A 17,684-nucleotide genomic window follows, 5' to 3' on the forward strand; every position below is an offset into this window, starting at 1 on the left:
CAGAACCTTTCTTATTTGCAGACCATATGTCTACCAGAAAATGCAACATAAATTTTTTGTAACTTTTCAATCTAGAAAATACAGCAAAGTGGCTTACTAGATATCAAACAAAATTTCCTGATGCCAATGATAACCAATTACAAAATATAACAGGAAAACCATCCCTTTCACAATTTCAACAAATAAAAATGCATTTAAAGTAACCCTAACAAGAAACGTGTATAACCTATCTCATGAAAACTACAAAACTTTACCAGAAGCTCCAGAAAACATGAATAAGAGGGAAAATATACCATATCTCCAAATATGAAGTATAACTACCATAACAGTGTCAGTTTTCCCAGATTAATTTATAGAGTTCATGTAATACTTATCAAAGACTCAACATGGTTTTTGGGAGATAGAACTTCAAATAATGTTTAACCTCATACATACAAACATACATACATACATGCATACATACATTGTCATGAAATAATTTTTTAAGGGGGTTATAATCATGGCTCTAACACAGATATAAAATGAACATGTGTCAAAAATTTTATTTAACTGGTTAATGAAGGAATCAATATGATATTATCAGTTCAAAGAAGAATACAATGTACCTCACATAATATATACACACACGAGTGCTAAAATGAATTTATAATTAAGTGCAAAACAGGTCAATAATCAATTGCATTCCACTGAACACAACCAATTTGCATTTCTTTGGACAAATATCATTTGCATTAGGATCAGTTTTCTGCATCTTACAGTTATAAAATACTGTAGCTCAAAGACAATGGGAAATAACCAAGAAGGCTAGAAAGGATACTTAATAATCTTTTCCTTTCTTCTTTTTTGTTTGTTTCCTATTTCAAAATCTTTAACAATTTTTTGCAAATACATGCAAAATAAAATGAAATCTTCACACCTTCTCAAATTGCAAAGAATTTAAAAATTGTCAAAGCCTACCACTGGCCTTCGACAACTGTAAATCAACCTAAAAGACATCATAGAAGTGGGCAGTTAAATTATAATACATTCATGTTCTAAAATACAATACAAACCTTTAAACTCAAAGTATATTTAGTGACACAGGAAATAATAACAGTGTTAAGTGAAAAAAGCAGGCTAAAAACTGCTTAGTGAATTGGTTCTTAATTTTAAGAAAAACCATAAAATGAAAAAATACAATTCAATGGTAGATATTTACAAGGAGTAAAATTATGATATTTTATTTTCTTCTCTTTATTCCTTTATTATTTCTTTATTCTTTTTTACTATTTCCTTTCTTCTCACCTTTTATTGCATCTCTCCTTCCCTTGGGACCAGCTTTCTTTGAAAATCCTTTTATTTGCCAAAGCTTAGGATACAGAACAAATAGATATTAACCCAATATGGCAGCCAGTGAAGAGCGGGTGAGGTAGGGACAAATTGTCCTCTGTTCTTATTTCTTCCTCCACTGGGCCTGGAACTGCCCTGGAGTGGGAAGAAACCCCTCCAGTTCTGACTAGGGATAAGGGAACCCTTCAAATCCTGCATGTGGATGAAGAAATCCCAGTTGTCCACTGGGGGCCAAGTTCAGCCGGCTCCCTGTTTTACCGTTGTTTTATAGTTTACTTGGGCTAGGACTTGTGCAGTACCCTGATGGGTGTTTTCTTCTTTCTTCTGCAGAACCTAAAGGAGCCGGTGCTGGTGGTGGCGGCGGTGGCTTTGGTGGAGGAGGTGGCAGCTCCAGCGGCGGCGGTGGCGGTGGTGGTGGAAGTTTTGGAGGAGGCGGACCTCCAGGTTTGGGAGGACTGTTCCAGGCCGGAATGCCAAAGCTGAGATCCACGGCCAACAGGGATAATGGTAAGGACAGTTTCCTTCTCTCTCAGTCACTGAAGACCAGACAGAGTTTGGTGGTTTGAAGGCTTGCCATAGCCTCTAAGGCTGTATGCCCTTCAAAACCTTTTACATTGTTCGAAATGTTACCACTGCTTTATAAAAGAGACTCTATTTAGCTTTTTAAATTATTAATCAGGATCAGACAGCTTTATAGAGCTATGAAATAGTTGCCTGGTATCCTTGGGGGTAACCTGGACTAGAGTGGAAAGAAAAGGAAGGACCAAATGGAACTTGCCCCCTGGACACCGCCTGTGACCTAGCAGATTTGGCTTTCTTTGAGAGGTAGCCTCACCCAGCTGTGTAGTATAATAAATACCCGTGAGCTACTTTTCAGACACACTGTAGAGCACATCATATGGAGTATAATTACAAATCTCACTAAATCTGAAAAGGTGCTTTGCAGGACCAGACGTTGGGTATTTAAGTAATCTCTACAGGGAGCCATGAAAATGAATCCTACAGAAAAGTTGAACTTCGTCATGCCTAAATAAAAAACCTTGCAGACCACATGAGGCTCTCTCCTGATTACTACAGAAGCTCAAGAAATTTTAGCGTAAAACTTTTTTTTTGGTAATGTTTATCATGTTAAAAGAATTTTCTTTCTAATTCTTTGATCTTTTAACATGTCCTCTGAGAAAGTGAAATTCTCACATTCGTATGAAGTCACTGACTCCCAGGGTTAACTATTATAGTACTACATAGTCAAAATGTAGAGACTCGGTGACGTGAGAGATTGTATCTTGCCAGACCTGTGTTTAAATTTATATTTATTTACCTAAAACCCACCAAAAAGGATTTGAGGCAGCTGACAAATGTATACATTCAGTATTTTAACAGTAGGTGAGAAAATTAAGGCAAAAGACAAAGAAAAAGAAAATAATAAAATGAAGATGGAATTTAAGTCAGTGTACAAAATGGTGTAGCAGAAGACCCCCTGGACATGTTAAGGTGGACAGTAATTGCGACTTTAATCTGAACTTGGAAGATGTCACAAGTTGGTGACATAGAAATATACCACGTAGTCAAGGAAAATACAGCTTTTTTCTTGTACTGAAGCCAAAATAAAAATTTCTCTCTAGAGTTCATGTTATTCCACTGTATAAATCTGTCCAAATGTTTCTTACTGTGGCTTGGATAAAATTTGAACTCCTTCTAGCCTGCAAGGCTCTTTGTGCCCCAGCCCCTGTTGGCCACTCAGGCTTCATTTGCTCCAGACTTCCCCGAGGCACAGGGATATCTGTTTTTGAACTTAAAGCTCTTTCCCACCTCAGGGCCTTTGCACTTGCCAGCCCTCTGCCTGAAGTGCCTCTCTTCCTCATCTTTCCATTTCTGGCTCCTTCTTGTCAGGCCATAGTTCACATGTCACATCCTCAGAAGAGCTACCCCCAGACACCCCATCTGTCCTGGCCTCTCCAGGTACTCTTGAGCTCATCAGCCTATTTTAGTTTCTTTTTAGTACATATAACTCTCTAAAAATATTTATTTACTGGTTCATGTTTATCTCCCCCACAAGAATGTAAACTACATTAGTGTAGGATCTTTTCCCCTTTGTTTACTCCTCTGTCTCTAACATCTAGAATAATGGCTGGTGCATAGTAGGTGCTCAATAAATATTTGATACAATAATTAGCTCATAATTGAGGTGGTAGATGGTAACTTTTTTTTTTTTTTTTTTTTGAGAATTACCTTGGGTTCCAAGAGATTCTAGGGCGGTGGTTTGAAATTTTCCATATTTTTGGTTTCCCCGGCTCCTCCCTTTGCTGAACCAAAGCAGTCACAATGCTGTTCTGTCCTGCCAACATTGAAGTGACAGTTGACCCAGTAAGTTAAAAGGTTGTGTAGTTGTCTGCTTCTTTACAGATGAATTCCATCCACTGGTGTAGACCCTTTCAGTTAAACTTTTTCCAGCAGTTTTTTTTTCCCCCTTTTTTAGTTTTGTCTTACTGCAGTCAAAACTCTTCAATTATATTTTTCCACTGTTTCTTAGGCATTTCTCTTCAAAGAGACTAGGTAAACCCTCATATATGGAGATTTATATTGGAATAACTAATTTTTTCACCTAAGATGGCTGAATTTTATTTCAAACCAGAGAAGGATAAGGACCAGGGGACATGATGGGGACAAATGAACATCATTAGCAAAACTCCCATCTACCAATGCCATCTTGTTTCTGTCCTCTCATAATGAATAGGGATCTCTCCAGAGCTCTTACCGATTTCATCCTGGTTCTTGTCTGTACACGCTAAGAGATCTTTCCAAAATCCTTTTGAAAGCTGATGGGTTGTAGCCCTGGGACTAGAAGGTAAACAGAGAGCTGTGGTCTATTCCTCTGCCTCCAAGAAAGAGCACACAAAACCCAATTTATATAAATAATAGTCACCTATATTTTATAGCACCCTGAGAAAGAATTTCCAGTAGCTGGGCATATACTCGAGCTCTCCGATTCCTTTAGGGTTCCCAGTGTTCTGACTGGATGTTTGTCTTCCTGTTCTTCAGATTCCGGAGGAAGCCGGCCACCAGTTCTGCCGCCGGGAGGAAGAGCCATGTCTGCCAAACCTTTTTCCCCCCCAGGCGGCCCAGGGAGGTTTCCTGTGCCTTCTCCAGGCCACAGAAGTGGTCCCCCAGAGCCTCAGAGGAACCGAATGCCTCCCCCGAGGCCCGACGTGGGCTCCAAGCCCGATAGCATCCCCCCTCCAGTGCCTAATACGCCAAGACCCAGTCAATCGAGTCTGCACAACCGGGGGTCCCCTCCGGTGCCCGGGGCCCCCCGGCAGCCCAGCCCTGGGCCCACTCCTCCCCCCTTCCCTGGAAACCGAGGTGCTGCTTTCGGAGGAGGCTCCATCCGTCAGACACCCTCGAGCTCCTCCTCGCCCTTCTCCAACAGGCCCCCCCTGCCCCCTACCCCCAGCAGGGCCGTGGATGACAAACCTCCGCCACCGCCGCCTCCGATGGGCAACAGGCCCTCCATCCACAGGGAAGCGGTGCCACCTCCTCCCCCGCAGAACAACAAGCCTCCGGTGCCTTCCACCCCACGGCCTTCCTCCTCCTCGCAGGCCCCACCTCCGCCGCCGCCACCGAGCAGGCCGGGCCCTCCGCCCATGCCTCCGGGTTCCGGTGGCAACGACGAAATCCCAAGACTCCCACAGCGGAATTTGTCCCTCACTTCGCCTGTGCCGCCCTTACCTTCCCCGGGACGCTCCGGTCCTCTTCCTCCCCCGCCCAATGAGAGACCCCCTCCTCCAGTGAGGGACCCGCCAGGCAGATCAGGTATGACCAGGCGTGGGGTGAGTTGTCTCCCTAAAACCCAGCCTGCCCCAATGTCGCTGGTAATCCTATAAGTGCATAGAGTCGAACGCGTACGATTTCATCGTGGCCTCATGTAAATCTCCGAGCAAAGTGGGACCGATATTTCTGTTCTTGTTTTAGAGCTACTTCCTTGTAGCTGAGTATTTGTGCACATCTCTGTGTGTTTCCTTTGGATGAATTCCTAGGAAAGGAATTTCTAGGTCAATGGATGTGCATAGTACACTATGGAGTTCATAGCTCCTGCCAAATTGCCTTCCAGAAAATTCCTACTAATTTACATTCCCGCAAGGAGCATATGAGACATCAAGAGCCATCTATATTTTGAGACGTTTGGTGTCATTGTTAGGGGAGTGGGCTTTAGAATTTGACAGATTTGAAGTCAGATCCCAGCTCTTCCCCTCATTACCCTCCTGACTTGGGCTTTTTAAGCTTCCCGAACCTCTGAGGCCTTCCTTGTCTGCTGTCCCTACACCTCTCAGGGTCGGTATAAGAACTGAATGCAACAAGTGTATATAGTGGTTATCTTACTTCGGGCATGTAGTTATGTTCAATAAATGATCATTTTTATTGCTTTTCTGCCAATGGGAAACAGAAATCTGCTTTCTTTTCTGTTGTGCCTGCCAGGGTCTCGGAGCAGGAGCCACAAAGTTGGAGAGTTAGGAACATGAGCAGAGATGTAATCAAGTTACATTGTACCGGGCCTCACAATATTGGAAGTCTAGTTTGTGTTTAGTGACAGCTATGTGGTGATGTTACCAGTGAAGTTAAACCCACAGCATGTGAGACACTTTTCCTCCAATAAATCAACTCTTGTTGCCAGGGACTCCAGCAATGACAAGCAGATGGGGCAATAAATAAATACTCCAGGGGGAGGCACTGAAGAGTTCCTGAGAGACGGCCCAGGGCTGGGCAGTGCCTCCATCGAGTGTTTGAGGCAAGACTTTCTGCCAGGGTTGTTCATTGTAAGGTTCCTAGCTGGATTCTGTATCTCTAGCTAATGAGATATTTATATTTATAAGACATTGTATTTACGTAAAGTGTCAGCATCTTACAAATCACGCACACTGCTGAAGATCAGGAATACTTACTAAGGCCATTTTGCTTTACACGGGAAGATGCTCATGTGTTTGGCTTTCTTTTGTTGTTGTTGTTGTTGTTGAATTTACTCACTACTCAAATAGCCTCTGCATTTGAATGGAAAAAGCAAGAGTGATTTCTTTTATATTATCGAAAAGAATTTATTTTGGCTTTTCCCCTAGGAACTTGAAAATTTCTAGTTAAACCATACCATAGTTTCTAGTTAAACCATAGTTTCAAATACCTACATAGTACTTTCACTTTCTGTTTGCTTTTTGACTAATTGTTCCTGGCATCAGTGCCATGGGAAAGGTGACTGTCTGGCACTCTATAGACAGGAAACCGAGTTCCACAGGGTACCAGCCTGTTCAGGGTTAGGACCCACACTCGCATTTATAGCCACAGGCATGTTGATTAGCTATTTGTCACTCCCTGTGTTCATCTGCCTCCCCAAAGAGGAGGAACCAAGAAGGAACTCCTACTGCTCTCAGGATGACTGGGATTTGGTTTCCTGATGCCATTGCTGCCTGGAAACAGATCACATGCATCACAGAAACATGCTTGTATAATGAGCAATAATACTGTGCATTTAAAGAACTTAGTTCTTCTGAAGTCCTAAAATAACTTCATAACCATCTTATTCTTTTTTTTAATTCTTTCATCATGTCACAGTAATTAGATCAATAGCTCTTTAAAAAGATTATAAAATGTTTTTTAATTATATAGTTGTCAGTATCAACAGATTATTACCTGTTTTCAATTTTACTGTATCATTTCCAATCTCAATACTAACTCAAAGCCAAAATAGCAATTTAGCTATTAATGTGCACTTGTTTTACATATACGTGTGTACCTGTGTTCCCTTTTGTGTTCATATGTGCTTACTCATTTCTCAGCTAAATCTCCTCCAAAGTCTCCTCCATTTCTCCATACTCCCTAGTTAAAGGGCATGTTAAAGAGCAGGCGCCCGTCCATTGTACACTGATGACGACCGTGGTGATAGCAATGTGGAATACAAGGTGTTGCACTAAGCGTCTTCTTTTCTTTTGTCCCAGGCCCCCTCCCACCGCCTCCTCCAATAAGCAGAAATGGCAGCACGTCTAGGGCGCTGCCTGCCACCCCGCAGTTGCCGTCCAGGAGTGGAGTGGATAGTCCTAGGAGTGGGCCCAGGCCTCCCCTTCCTCCCGACAGGCCTGGTGCTGGGGCACCGCCCCCGCCTCCACCAGCAACATCGATCAGAAATGGCTTCCAAGACTCTCCCTGTGAAGGTGAGGTGTGGTCCCAGCTCCTTGGGCTATACAGGGCAGCAATTGAATGGTCTGTTTTTGTGTGGTGTTTGCTTGTTTGAGTTAACATTTCTTGTTCCATCATTGTTATCACACTACACCGCGCTGATCTATCTAAGCATTTTAGAGCCCACCGTGATTTCAAAATAAAAATAATAATTCCCCTCCCCCACTTCCCCAAAAGGCAGATCATTTTTCTCTGACCTGTTCCTTGTTTGAGTCTCATTTTCCTTAACTTTCCAGAGATTCCAGAATTCTGAAAAGAAACATTTTCGTAGCTTGCTTCCTTCTTATCTACATTTCTGAACAGTTTGCTGTACGTAAGAGGCCCAATGGCCTGTAGATGCTAAGCCACTTGCCCTTCCACTCTTACCAGAGTGATCCTAGTTACTGCTGGACCCACTGGTGGGAAGAAAGGTGTTCCCTACCTTAGTCCCCAGCTCCTGAGAGGGACTGGCTGGGTCCTCATGACTCTAGTTAAACATCACTTTGCTTTCCTTTGCAGGCCAGTTTTATCGATGTGCCCAATCAGTGACATTCGCAGCACTTCCTGCTTTTCTGTAAACTTCTAGGCAAAAAACTAAAACTGATTTCTGCAGTTCTCTCTGTATTTAATTCTGTGCCTTTCATTACATAAGTCTTCACAGCAGATTGTTACTGAAGACACTGTTTGTTTCTCCCCCCAGATGAGTGGGAAAGCAGATTCTACTTCCATCCGATTTCTGATTTGCCACCTCCGGAGCCATATGTACCAACGGCCAAAAGTTATCCCAGTAAATTGGCAAGAAATGAAAGCCGCAGTGAGTATTTCTGCCGGGGCTTTTGAAAGATTCATACTTGAACAGCCTGGGTTACACTCAAGCTATATAGGAAATCCAGGCCTCTTGCGTTAATGGGGTAGAGAACCCCATTTGGAGCCATCTAATAAATTCTGGTAAAAGGCCAGGCACGTTGGCTCACACCTGTAATCCTAGCACTTTGGGAGGCTGAGGCGGGAGAATCGCTTGAGCTCAGGAATTAGAGGCCAGCTTGAGCAAGAGCCAGAGCCTGTCTCTACTAAAAAATAGAATAATTAGTCGGGTGTCGTGGTACACGCCTATAGTCCCAGCTATTGAGGAGGCTGAGGCAGGAGGATCACTTGAGCCCGGGAGTTTGAGGTTGCAGTGAGCAATGATGATGCCACTACACTCTAGCTTGGGTGACAGAGGGAGATGCTGTCTCATAAATAAATAAATAAATTCTGGTAAATTCTCCTTCCACATGCAGAAAGGAAATGGAGATGTCCAGAAGTGTATGAGAAATGATTATTTTAATGTGTCATTACAAGCTCAAAATACCTTTGGTTTGGTAGTATTAAATGTTATTGTTTTGCTGCTTTGGATAATCTTCTCCTATTTTGATCTTCCTAAGAAACCACAAGTAGAGTCATTTTCTGTTCCCACTGGTTTCAAGATTGGCAAAATGTCTTATTAATTATAACAAAAACTCATTGTTACAGCCTTGATCTTTTAAATGTGTTGTAATCATAGCTTTACAGAGCATTCTCTGACAATTTTAAGTATATCTATAATCTCTCCACATAGCATAACAGATATTTTCATTTTACCAGGTTCTCTTCCAATTTTTAAGCGTATAATTCTGAGTTTATATATAGTTATAATGACAGAGTACAGTTTTTTGGTGGTGGGGTTTACATAACATTGCTTAGTAAACACTTCCCCATTTTATTACATGATTTTTATTTCAACATACAATAATTTACCATTACTGGACATTTTGATTATTTTTAGACTTGAAGCAGCCTTAGCCTCAGAGCCAAATTCCCAAACCAGAAATATGTGGAGAGAAAGTATGTGAGCGAGTCAAATAACTACCACAACATCCCTAGCCATGGCCTATTCCCTAGCAGAGCGTCTTATACACATAGCTTACGGCTTCTTTCCTAATGCACAGTTTTTAAATAATTTTAGGTTGGTTGGTTGGTTCCCGACCTTACAGAAGATTAATATCAGCTAAATGTAAGGCCAGTTAGGAGCAAAATCACTGAGCCCAGGGAGACTGACAGATGGCAGTCTCAGGGCAGGGTGGGGGTGGAGGCACAGTTGTGCTATGCAAGATGGCTTGGGATAGTACCACGTGTTTCCACTGGACTAAATCACATTCATTTAATAGACTCAAATTGCACTTTGTGCCTCTGTAGAAAAATTCAAGGACTTGGGAAATATTTGGGGAAAATTTCTATGAACAAATGCTAGATGTAAACAGAATGTTGCTTCTTGAAAGGAAAACTTTAATTCCTGGAAAAATTTATATATGTGGAATACTGCATTCCTGGAGAATACCTAATTATAATAAAAGGTATAACTATAATACTAAAATTGTCATACAAGAATTGGTGGTTGAAATTTTTGGTGAAAAGTCTTCACATGGAACAAAGATCTTTGAGTGTGTGGGATGTATCAGAAGAAGAGCAGAAGAGCTTCTGTCCGATAAGAGTACAGCCTGTTTTTGTTCCCTCTTGGGCATTAATAAACAACTCGCTTTAAGGAGTTGTTCATATGGACTCAAAATGCATACATAGATAATATAATAATATAATATCCTGACTTCTTATAAACATTCTTAATCTACTTTAAATATTATTTGTATTTTTACATCAATAACAGAACCATCTTCCCCATACCTTCCAGATTTTTAATTTAATAGCTGCACATATTCTATCCCCCAACCTCCTTTAAGACTCGGGTAAGCAACTTGAGGGCTAGAACTATGTCCTGCTCACATTGCATCTTCCTTGAGTGGCACAGAGCCTGAAACATAGTGGGTATTTAAAAATATTTCTTAAATTGGTGAATTAATTTCCACTGCCCACCAACCTTTTTTTTGTAGATTTGCTTTAAATATTTCCAGCATTAGGCATGTTTAATATTTGATAATGATAATAGTTCATCTGTCTAACAAAAATAAATAAGGTACTATCAAGTACCAAGTTTTATTCTGTTCCTGTAGCTGCCTCCACCTCCACAGCTTGGGAGGGTACCCAGACAGCCCTGAGCAATGTGGAGCACACGTTGAGTGCCCCCTAATTACAGCTTTGGACGAGGCCAGCCCTCACTTTGCTGACCACTTGTGGCACGTCAGCTGATGGTCACGGCTCCATGAGAGATGGCTGGTTTGCATCCAGATGAGTCTTTGCTCAGATGCCTGCCCAAGAAAATATTTGGTTAGCATGGTGAGAGGAAGAGGCACCTCCTCCAGTGTTTTCCTCGAACTCCGCTCCTTGCTCAGAGATTTGGTTCTGTCTCATAAATCCCTAAGTGGACTACTAGGGTCACTGAGATGCCTACTGAAGAATCCACCAGTGCCAGCCCACTGCATCTCAGAGCAGTGGTCGTAGCAAACCTACATGATTGACATGTGCCCCTGGTAGATGTGCTCACAGCATCTGTGTTGAGCCTAAGAATACTGAGTTATAGAAATGCCCCCTGTATTTCTGGAGACAAGATTTGATTTCAGAAGTCAAATAAGGCTTTGCCTTAAGGAAAAAATAAATGTGTTAGTTCAAAAGCTGCCTCGTCTCAAGAGGGCGTCTTACTAGTCAGTAGAAGCTACATCTCAAGGAGACAGCTATAAACTGGGCTTTTGGTTCTCACCTGTTTTAAAAGACAAGACAGGCCTCCCTTAGGACCAAAGGTTACTGGTGCTGCTGACAGGTGGACCCCCGGAGATGAGAGCTAATCAGATAGATATGCTATTGCCCAAGCCGGGCCCAGATGGAACCGTGCGGTTAAAGTAATTAACACAAAACACAGCCCATGTTGACTTCTGGGATCATCTCTGTCTCCAAGAACACAATCATCAGAGCCAAGATGTCTCTGTTTATTACTAAAGTAATAGCCTTATCATAAAACTTAGAAGTTTGCCCCAAGACGATTTTATAACCCATTATTCCCCTAGTTAGAGTTAGTTAAAGGATCTGTAGTAGCCTTTTAGGAGACTTTGACCCTAAAACAAACTGCCTGTTAGTATGAAAATCCCGTTGCCCTTGGCAACCGGAGCCTATATATACCCTATATAATACCTGTGTGGAGTTTCAGTCGGGGAAATATTTTATGCAGGTAAAATATTTCCATCCGGATACCCTCCTTTATCTATTTTCATAAACTTTTACTTTATAAACTATATCTTTGGCTCTATGTATTATTATTGCCATTACTTTATCTTTTATTTCTGTTTCCTACTATATTTTTCATCCTTTGCGATGACCCCTGCCTGAGAGACCTGATCAGAAGAAAAAACCTCTTTGCAGGGAACATAACTAACTCCCTGCAAACTGACATAGTCAACTTAGAGACCTAATCAGAACAAAGAGAAAAAGACCTCTTTGCGGGGAGCGTAGCTAACTCCCCGCACATCTGAGCACCTGACTGCATGCCTAACACCTGTTACAGCTTCAATAAATGTGTGTGTGAATTTTTTAAAGCTGTGAATGGGTTTTAAACCTGGTTGCTAAGCAATGATAGCCCACAAATATGGATAGCTTTTAAAAGATCACATCAACATCAGAGTGAAAAGGCAACACATGGAATGACAGAAAATATTTGGAAATCATATATCTGATAAGAGATTAATATTCAGAATATATAAAGAATTCCTACAACTCAACAACAAAAAACAACCCAATTAAAAAATGTGTTGAGGCGAGGCCTATAATCCCAGCACTTTGGGAGACCAAGGTGGGAGGATCTCTTGAAGCCAGGAGTTTGAGACCAGCCTGGGCAACACAGTGAGACCCTGCCTCTACTAAAAAAATTTTTTAAATTCGCTAGGCGGGGTGCCATATACCTGTAGTCCCAGCTACTCAGAAGGATCGGTTGAGCCCAGAAGTTTGAGGTTTCAGTGAGCTATGATCTGCACCACTGCACTCCAGCCTGGGCAATAGAGCAAGACCCTGTGTCTAAAAAAAAAAAAAAAAAAAAAAAAAATGGGCGAACACTTGAATAGACATTTCTCTGAAGAAAACATACAGATGGCCAATAATCACATGAAGAGATGCTCAGCATCACTAATTATTAGGGAAATGCAAATAAAATTACAGTGAGATGCAGCTTCACACCCATTAGCATGGCTACTATCAAAAAAGCAGGTTAGAAATTAGAAGATACCTAAATGCCCAAACAAAAGGGGATTGATTAGATAAATAAAATATAGTATACCCAGACATTGGAACGCAATGTGTCATTAATAATTGTATTTGCAAAGTGCAATGACTTTGAAAGATGTTGAAACTGACTATCTGATCCTATTCTTGGAGAAAAAAGGAACTGTTTCTAAATGGAAAATGTACCCATAATGTTATTGGTTATCTCTGGGCACTGCAAGCATGGGTGAATTTTTTGCTTTGTTTTTGCTCATCAATATTTTCTAAATCCAGAATAAACACACAACTATGTGATAATAAGAAAAGCATTTTTTTCTGAGATAGGGTCACGCTCTGTAACCCAGGGTGGAGTGCAGTGGCATCATCGTAGCTCACTGCAACCTTGAACTCCTAGGCTCAGGCAATCCTCCTGCTCAGCCTCCTGAGTAGCTTGGACTGACTACAGGCACATGCCACCACACCTAGATAATTTTTCTATTTTTTGTAGAGACGGGGGTCTCACTATGTTACCCAGGCTGGTCTTGGGGGACTCCTGGCCTCAAGCAATTCTCCCACCTTGGGCTCCCAAAGTGCTGGGATTATGGGTACGAGCCACTGCACCCAGTGAAAAGCATTTTTTTTTTTTTTTTAACTTTGTACAAGTTCTCAGAAGCCAGTGGCGGGTCATCCTCTAGTAATGTTTATTCAGATCGTTACTTGCTTCCTCCCCTCACTTCTCATGTCTCATCCACAGGGCACACAGTTAGCTTACAGCCTGGGCCATGGAGGTGAGGTAGTGAGTACCTTTGCAGCCATCCCTGGGTTCCACGGTGAGCACATAAACTTTCTAATCAAAAGTATATTGTCTGTTTTTTTCCTCAAGGTGGATCCAACCGAAGAGAAAGGGGTGCCCCGCCACTTCCTCCCATCCCGAGGTGATCTCTGCCTGCTCTGCTCTGCGCAAGCTCGAGAGCTGCTCCTGTCGTTGCTATCCGAGAGTTGCACACCCTCCACCCCCTTTCTCCCTTGCCCCCTTTGTATTGGCAGGAGGGAGGAGTGGGGGTGAGTGGGAATATGTGTGTGTGGGGGTGGGAATCCAGTAGAGAAATGCGCCTAGCTTTTTATATTGTGTATATTCCGAGAGCAATTGCTTGCTTCAGCTACAGCCTGCCTGTGCTGGCTGCTGAGGGGTTGATAGGCTTTTGTGGCAAGTAGGCACAGATGAATTGTATCCCAGCTTTCAACCAACCAAATTGGAACATCCACTGCTTATTTGCTATAGACTGCAATTATGAAAGTCTCTGAGAGCTGTCTTCTTCCATGCCTTTTTCGCACGCTTGGCCTCCTGTCTGTTTCCATGAACCAGACCACCTAAGCAAGTTGCTGAACAAAGGCTCACATGAAAACTTTTGCAGTCACAGGATGTCCAAGCTTTGGCAGTCAGAGGTACCTATGCTCTAGGACAGAGCTGTCCAGTAGAAATATAATGTGAGCCCCATATACAACTTTAGAATTTCTGGTAGCCTTGCTTTTTTAAAAAAACGTGAAAAGAAACAGGTGAAATTAGTTGTATTTTATTTAACCCTATGCATCCAAGACATTATCATTTCAACCTATAATCAATATAAAAAATATTAATGAGATATTTACATTCTTTTTTTGGTACTAAATCTTCAAAATCCAATGTGCATTTTACACTTACAGCACATCTCCATGAAAATGTGACTAGTCATGTTTTATATGCTCAGTAGCCACATGTAGCTGGTGGTTACCATATTGGACAGCACAAAAGTTTAATGCAAAAACCTCTTGTTTTTGCATTAAACAGAAAGGGCAAGATGAGCTTGAGCACTTAAAGCAGCCACTAAAAATAAAGTTAGGACCCAACACCTTGTTTGACAGACAGCTTGACCTTAGATTTTGCTCCCATATTTTCCCTCTTCCCTTAATGTCTGTGTACAGGTGTTGCTAATGTCTGTGTACAAGTGTTGCGTCACAGTCCCAAGGTCACAAATTGATCTAGAACAGTTTACAGTCATGTGGAATAAAGCCATTGGAAGGAAACTGAAAGCCTGTTGGGGCTTCCGGGCTCAGAGCCACCTGGTTCGTGTGCTCCCTTGTCAGTTGGACTCCTGCCTCGGGGCCTGGAGGCAGCCTTCGCTTCTGTCCAGCTCAGCAAGCCCCTGGGGCTGGGAGAGGCTAGTAAGGCTTGGCAGGAGGGGAAGAAAGTCAGCGAAAGGTATCAAATCAGAAACACGGAAGAAGGGAACAGACATGAGTTGATGGGCAATCCTCTAAAACTCTAAATCCGATGCTTACAGGGTTGAGTGTGGAATTAGGGAGATTGCTAGTGGACATTGGAGGGAATTTGTTTTGAAGCTATACAGGAGAATCATGTGTCTGGGATCTATGCAAATAAAGTTCTGCTAAAGGACCATAGGGAAGAGCCAGCCTTGCCTTTTTTTATATGATTTTGTTTACAAAATTTTACTGGGACTTTTAAATCTAGCTGTAGAGTTGGGAAAAAATATTTCCACTTAGATGTTTTATGTGGTTGATTATGTTTAAAATTACCATTACTTATTTTTTAAAAGCACATGACCGTATATGTATATGTATATCTACCTAAACTTTGTATCATGGTTTCAGTGTATTATTCATGTATTACTGGGTGATGATAACAAGAAATCAATCCAAAGAAAAATTTGAAAGATGCATTCCTATTTATAGAATAAATGTTTCATTTATATAAAAGCAAATGAACTTAGAGTTCTAATAAATGGGATGTCTAATAAATTATGAAGTTACTGATTTGAATATATTGTATTTTTATAACTTTCCTTACCAAAGTCCTGGGCTTCTTAGTACATTAGAGAACTTGTTGTTTCCCCTCTCCTCTGCCATTCATCTATCTTCTATACAGTCACTTGGGGCTCTTCACCCCAAGAAAATCAAGAAATGTAAAGGTGTAACAAGCTTAGCAAAATATTTTGAAATTTTTTTTTAATCTCTAGCATTTTGGTAATTTAGCAGCATCATTTTATTTTGGATTCTTTGATCTGACATCAACAGTAATAAAAATCCCTATGATCAAGCCTAACGACCCACTTCACAAAAGATGCAGTTTGGCCTTCCTAGGAAATACGATGGAGAAAAAAGTCTGACCCAAAGAAAGGTCTGAATTTTATAAGGGGTAGTAAGAGTTGCACAACTTCCTTCTATATCTCAACTTTGCAGGTACCATTCTAAAGTTTGAAACAGGGTCACAGCTTAAAGTTGCCATTTATCCAGAATAGAGATGTTTTAGAATGTATCTTTTAAGTGAATGTTTCATTAATACACCTACACCCTTTCTCTGAGAGTTAGAAACCTAATTGCATTTTAAACTTTGAATAAGTTCTATGCTAAAATCTTCAACCGTGGCAAATCACAGAAATGAGTGTTTTCTTCCTTGAAATCAGAGCTTACCTGTGTGTTTTTTCCATAAAATTTCCAGATAAATATATTCAAGATGCAATACAGTATTTTAACATTCACATATCATTTTATATTGAAATGTATTACAGTATTAAAATTCAGTGTTCAGTATTTATTTCACTATGCATTTTATTTAGTAAAAGCTAAGAAAAATGTTTAATCCAATGGTGCCTTACTTTGTGATTTGAAAGAAATCAACTTTTTATGTCTAAGTAGCAGATTATTTGCATATTTGTAAAAACTGTTAGGTCTTTATATTTTAACTTGTAATACCAATTTTGTTATCTTAGTAGCAGAAATGGAATGACTGTTAAAGTGCCCAGAAAATTTTGGCATGAAATTAATTTTTTCCCTCTTTATAGTCAGGGACTATAGAGGAAGAAAAAAAAAATTTTCATACCATTGCACTATGTAAACAGACACATTTTGGTATGTATGTCATCAGGATAGTGTAAATGGTAGGGTAGAGTCTACCCTAGACATCCGCGTCTTTGTAAGTTAGCCAGACAATAAATAAAAGCAGAATGATACCGTGTCAACTGGTGGTTTTTCTTTAAGTATTGTTTATGTAAATATAAACAAAAAAGCAAATGTCTGTTTACTGTTTTATACTGTGGGAAAGAAAGGTAAACTAAAAAAAAAAAAAAGGGAAGATTCATGTAAGTAAATATTCATTACACCTACTTGCTAATCCTTTCTTGTTTGTTTTTTCTGAGAACCTGCACCTTAGTCAAAATGTTTGTTTACTTGAGGCAGGTGTTTCTCCTCTGAGGTAAAGATGGCCAGTGGAAGCGATGGGAGGTGAATTTAGAAAGACTAGCATGAACACTGATAAATACAGGAAAGGCCAATGTGAATTTAGGAAGGCTGATCATTTTTTAAATTATCTGCTGCGTATGTGTGTTTCTACCTATCTCAATATGGCACCATGGTTAAGAGCTCGGGAAGAACTGGCTCCAGCCATTACGTGCAAGTTACTTTGCTAAACCTCCTTCCTTATCCATAAAGTAAGGAACTATCTTATAGCATTAATATGTACATTAATTGAGGTAGTGCACTTAGCACTTAAGCCTGACAGTGTAAACACTTAATAAGTGGTATCCACTATGAGTATGAAGTAGGAAACAGGCCGGGCGTGGTGGCTCACGCCTGTAATCCTAGTATTCTGGGAGGCCGAGGCGGGAGGATCGCTCGAGGTCAGGAGTTCGAGATCAGCCTGAGCAAGAGCGAGAACCGCCCCCCCCCCCACCCCTGTCTCTACTAAAAATAGAAATTATTTGGACAGCTAAAAGTATATATAGAAAAAATTAGCCGGGCATGGTGGTGCATGCCTGTAGTCCCAGCTACTTGGGAGGCTGAGGCAGGAGGATCGCTTGAGCCCAGGAGTTCGAGGTTGCTGTGAGCTAGGCTGACGCCATGGCACTCTAGCCCGGGGAACAGAGTGAGACTCTGTCTCAAAAAAAAAAAAAAAAAAGTAGGAAACAAATATTTACATAATGATCCCAGATAGACTGGAGCTAAATTGA

At 41.1% G+C, this 17,684-nt stretch overlaps 1 protein-coding gene across 1 annotated transcript in view; it reads left to right on the forward strand.

Annotated features, from left to right (window-relative positions):
- The window catches only part of WIPF1 (WAS/WASL interacting protein family member 1), a 108,271-nt gene extending 91,585 nt beyond the window's left edge, over positions 1–16,686 (forward strand). The window contains exons 4-9 of the mRNA XM_069470677.1: positions 1,660–1,836; positions 4,369–5,139; positions 7,311–7,523; positions 8,228–8,341; positions 13,565–13,616; positions 14,048–16,686. Coding sequence (XP_069326778.1) covers positions 1,660–1,836; positions 4,369–5,139; positions 7,311–7,523; positions 8,228–8,341; positions 13,565–13,616; positions 14,048–14,084 — 1,364 coding nt within the window. The 3' untranslated portion in view covers positions 14,085–16,686. The remainder of the gene's footprint in view (positions 1–1,659; positions 1,837–4,368; positions 5,140–7,310; positions 7,524–8,227; positions 8,342–13,564; positions 13,617–14,047) is intronic.
- Positions 16,687–17,684: the final 998 nt, after the last annotated feature.

Source organism: Eulemur rufifrons, chromosome 1 (genome assembly GCF_041146395.1).
Source record: "Eulemur rufifrons isolate Redbay chromosome 1, OSU_ERuf_1, whole genome shotgun sequence".
NCBI classification, from domain to species: domain Eukaryota; kingdom Metazoa; phylum Chordata; class Mammalia; order Primates; family Lemuridae; genus Eulemur; species Eulemur rufifrons.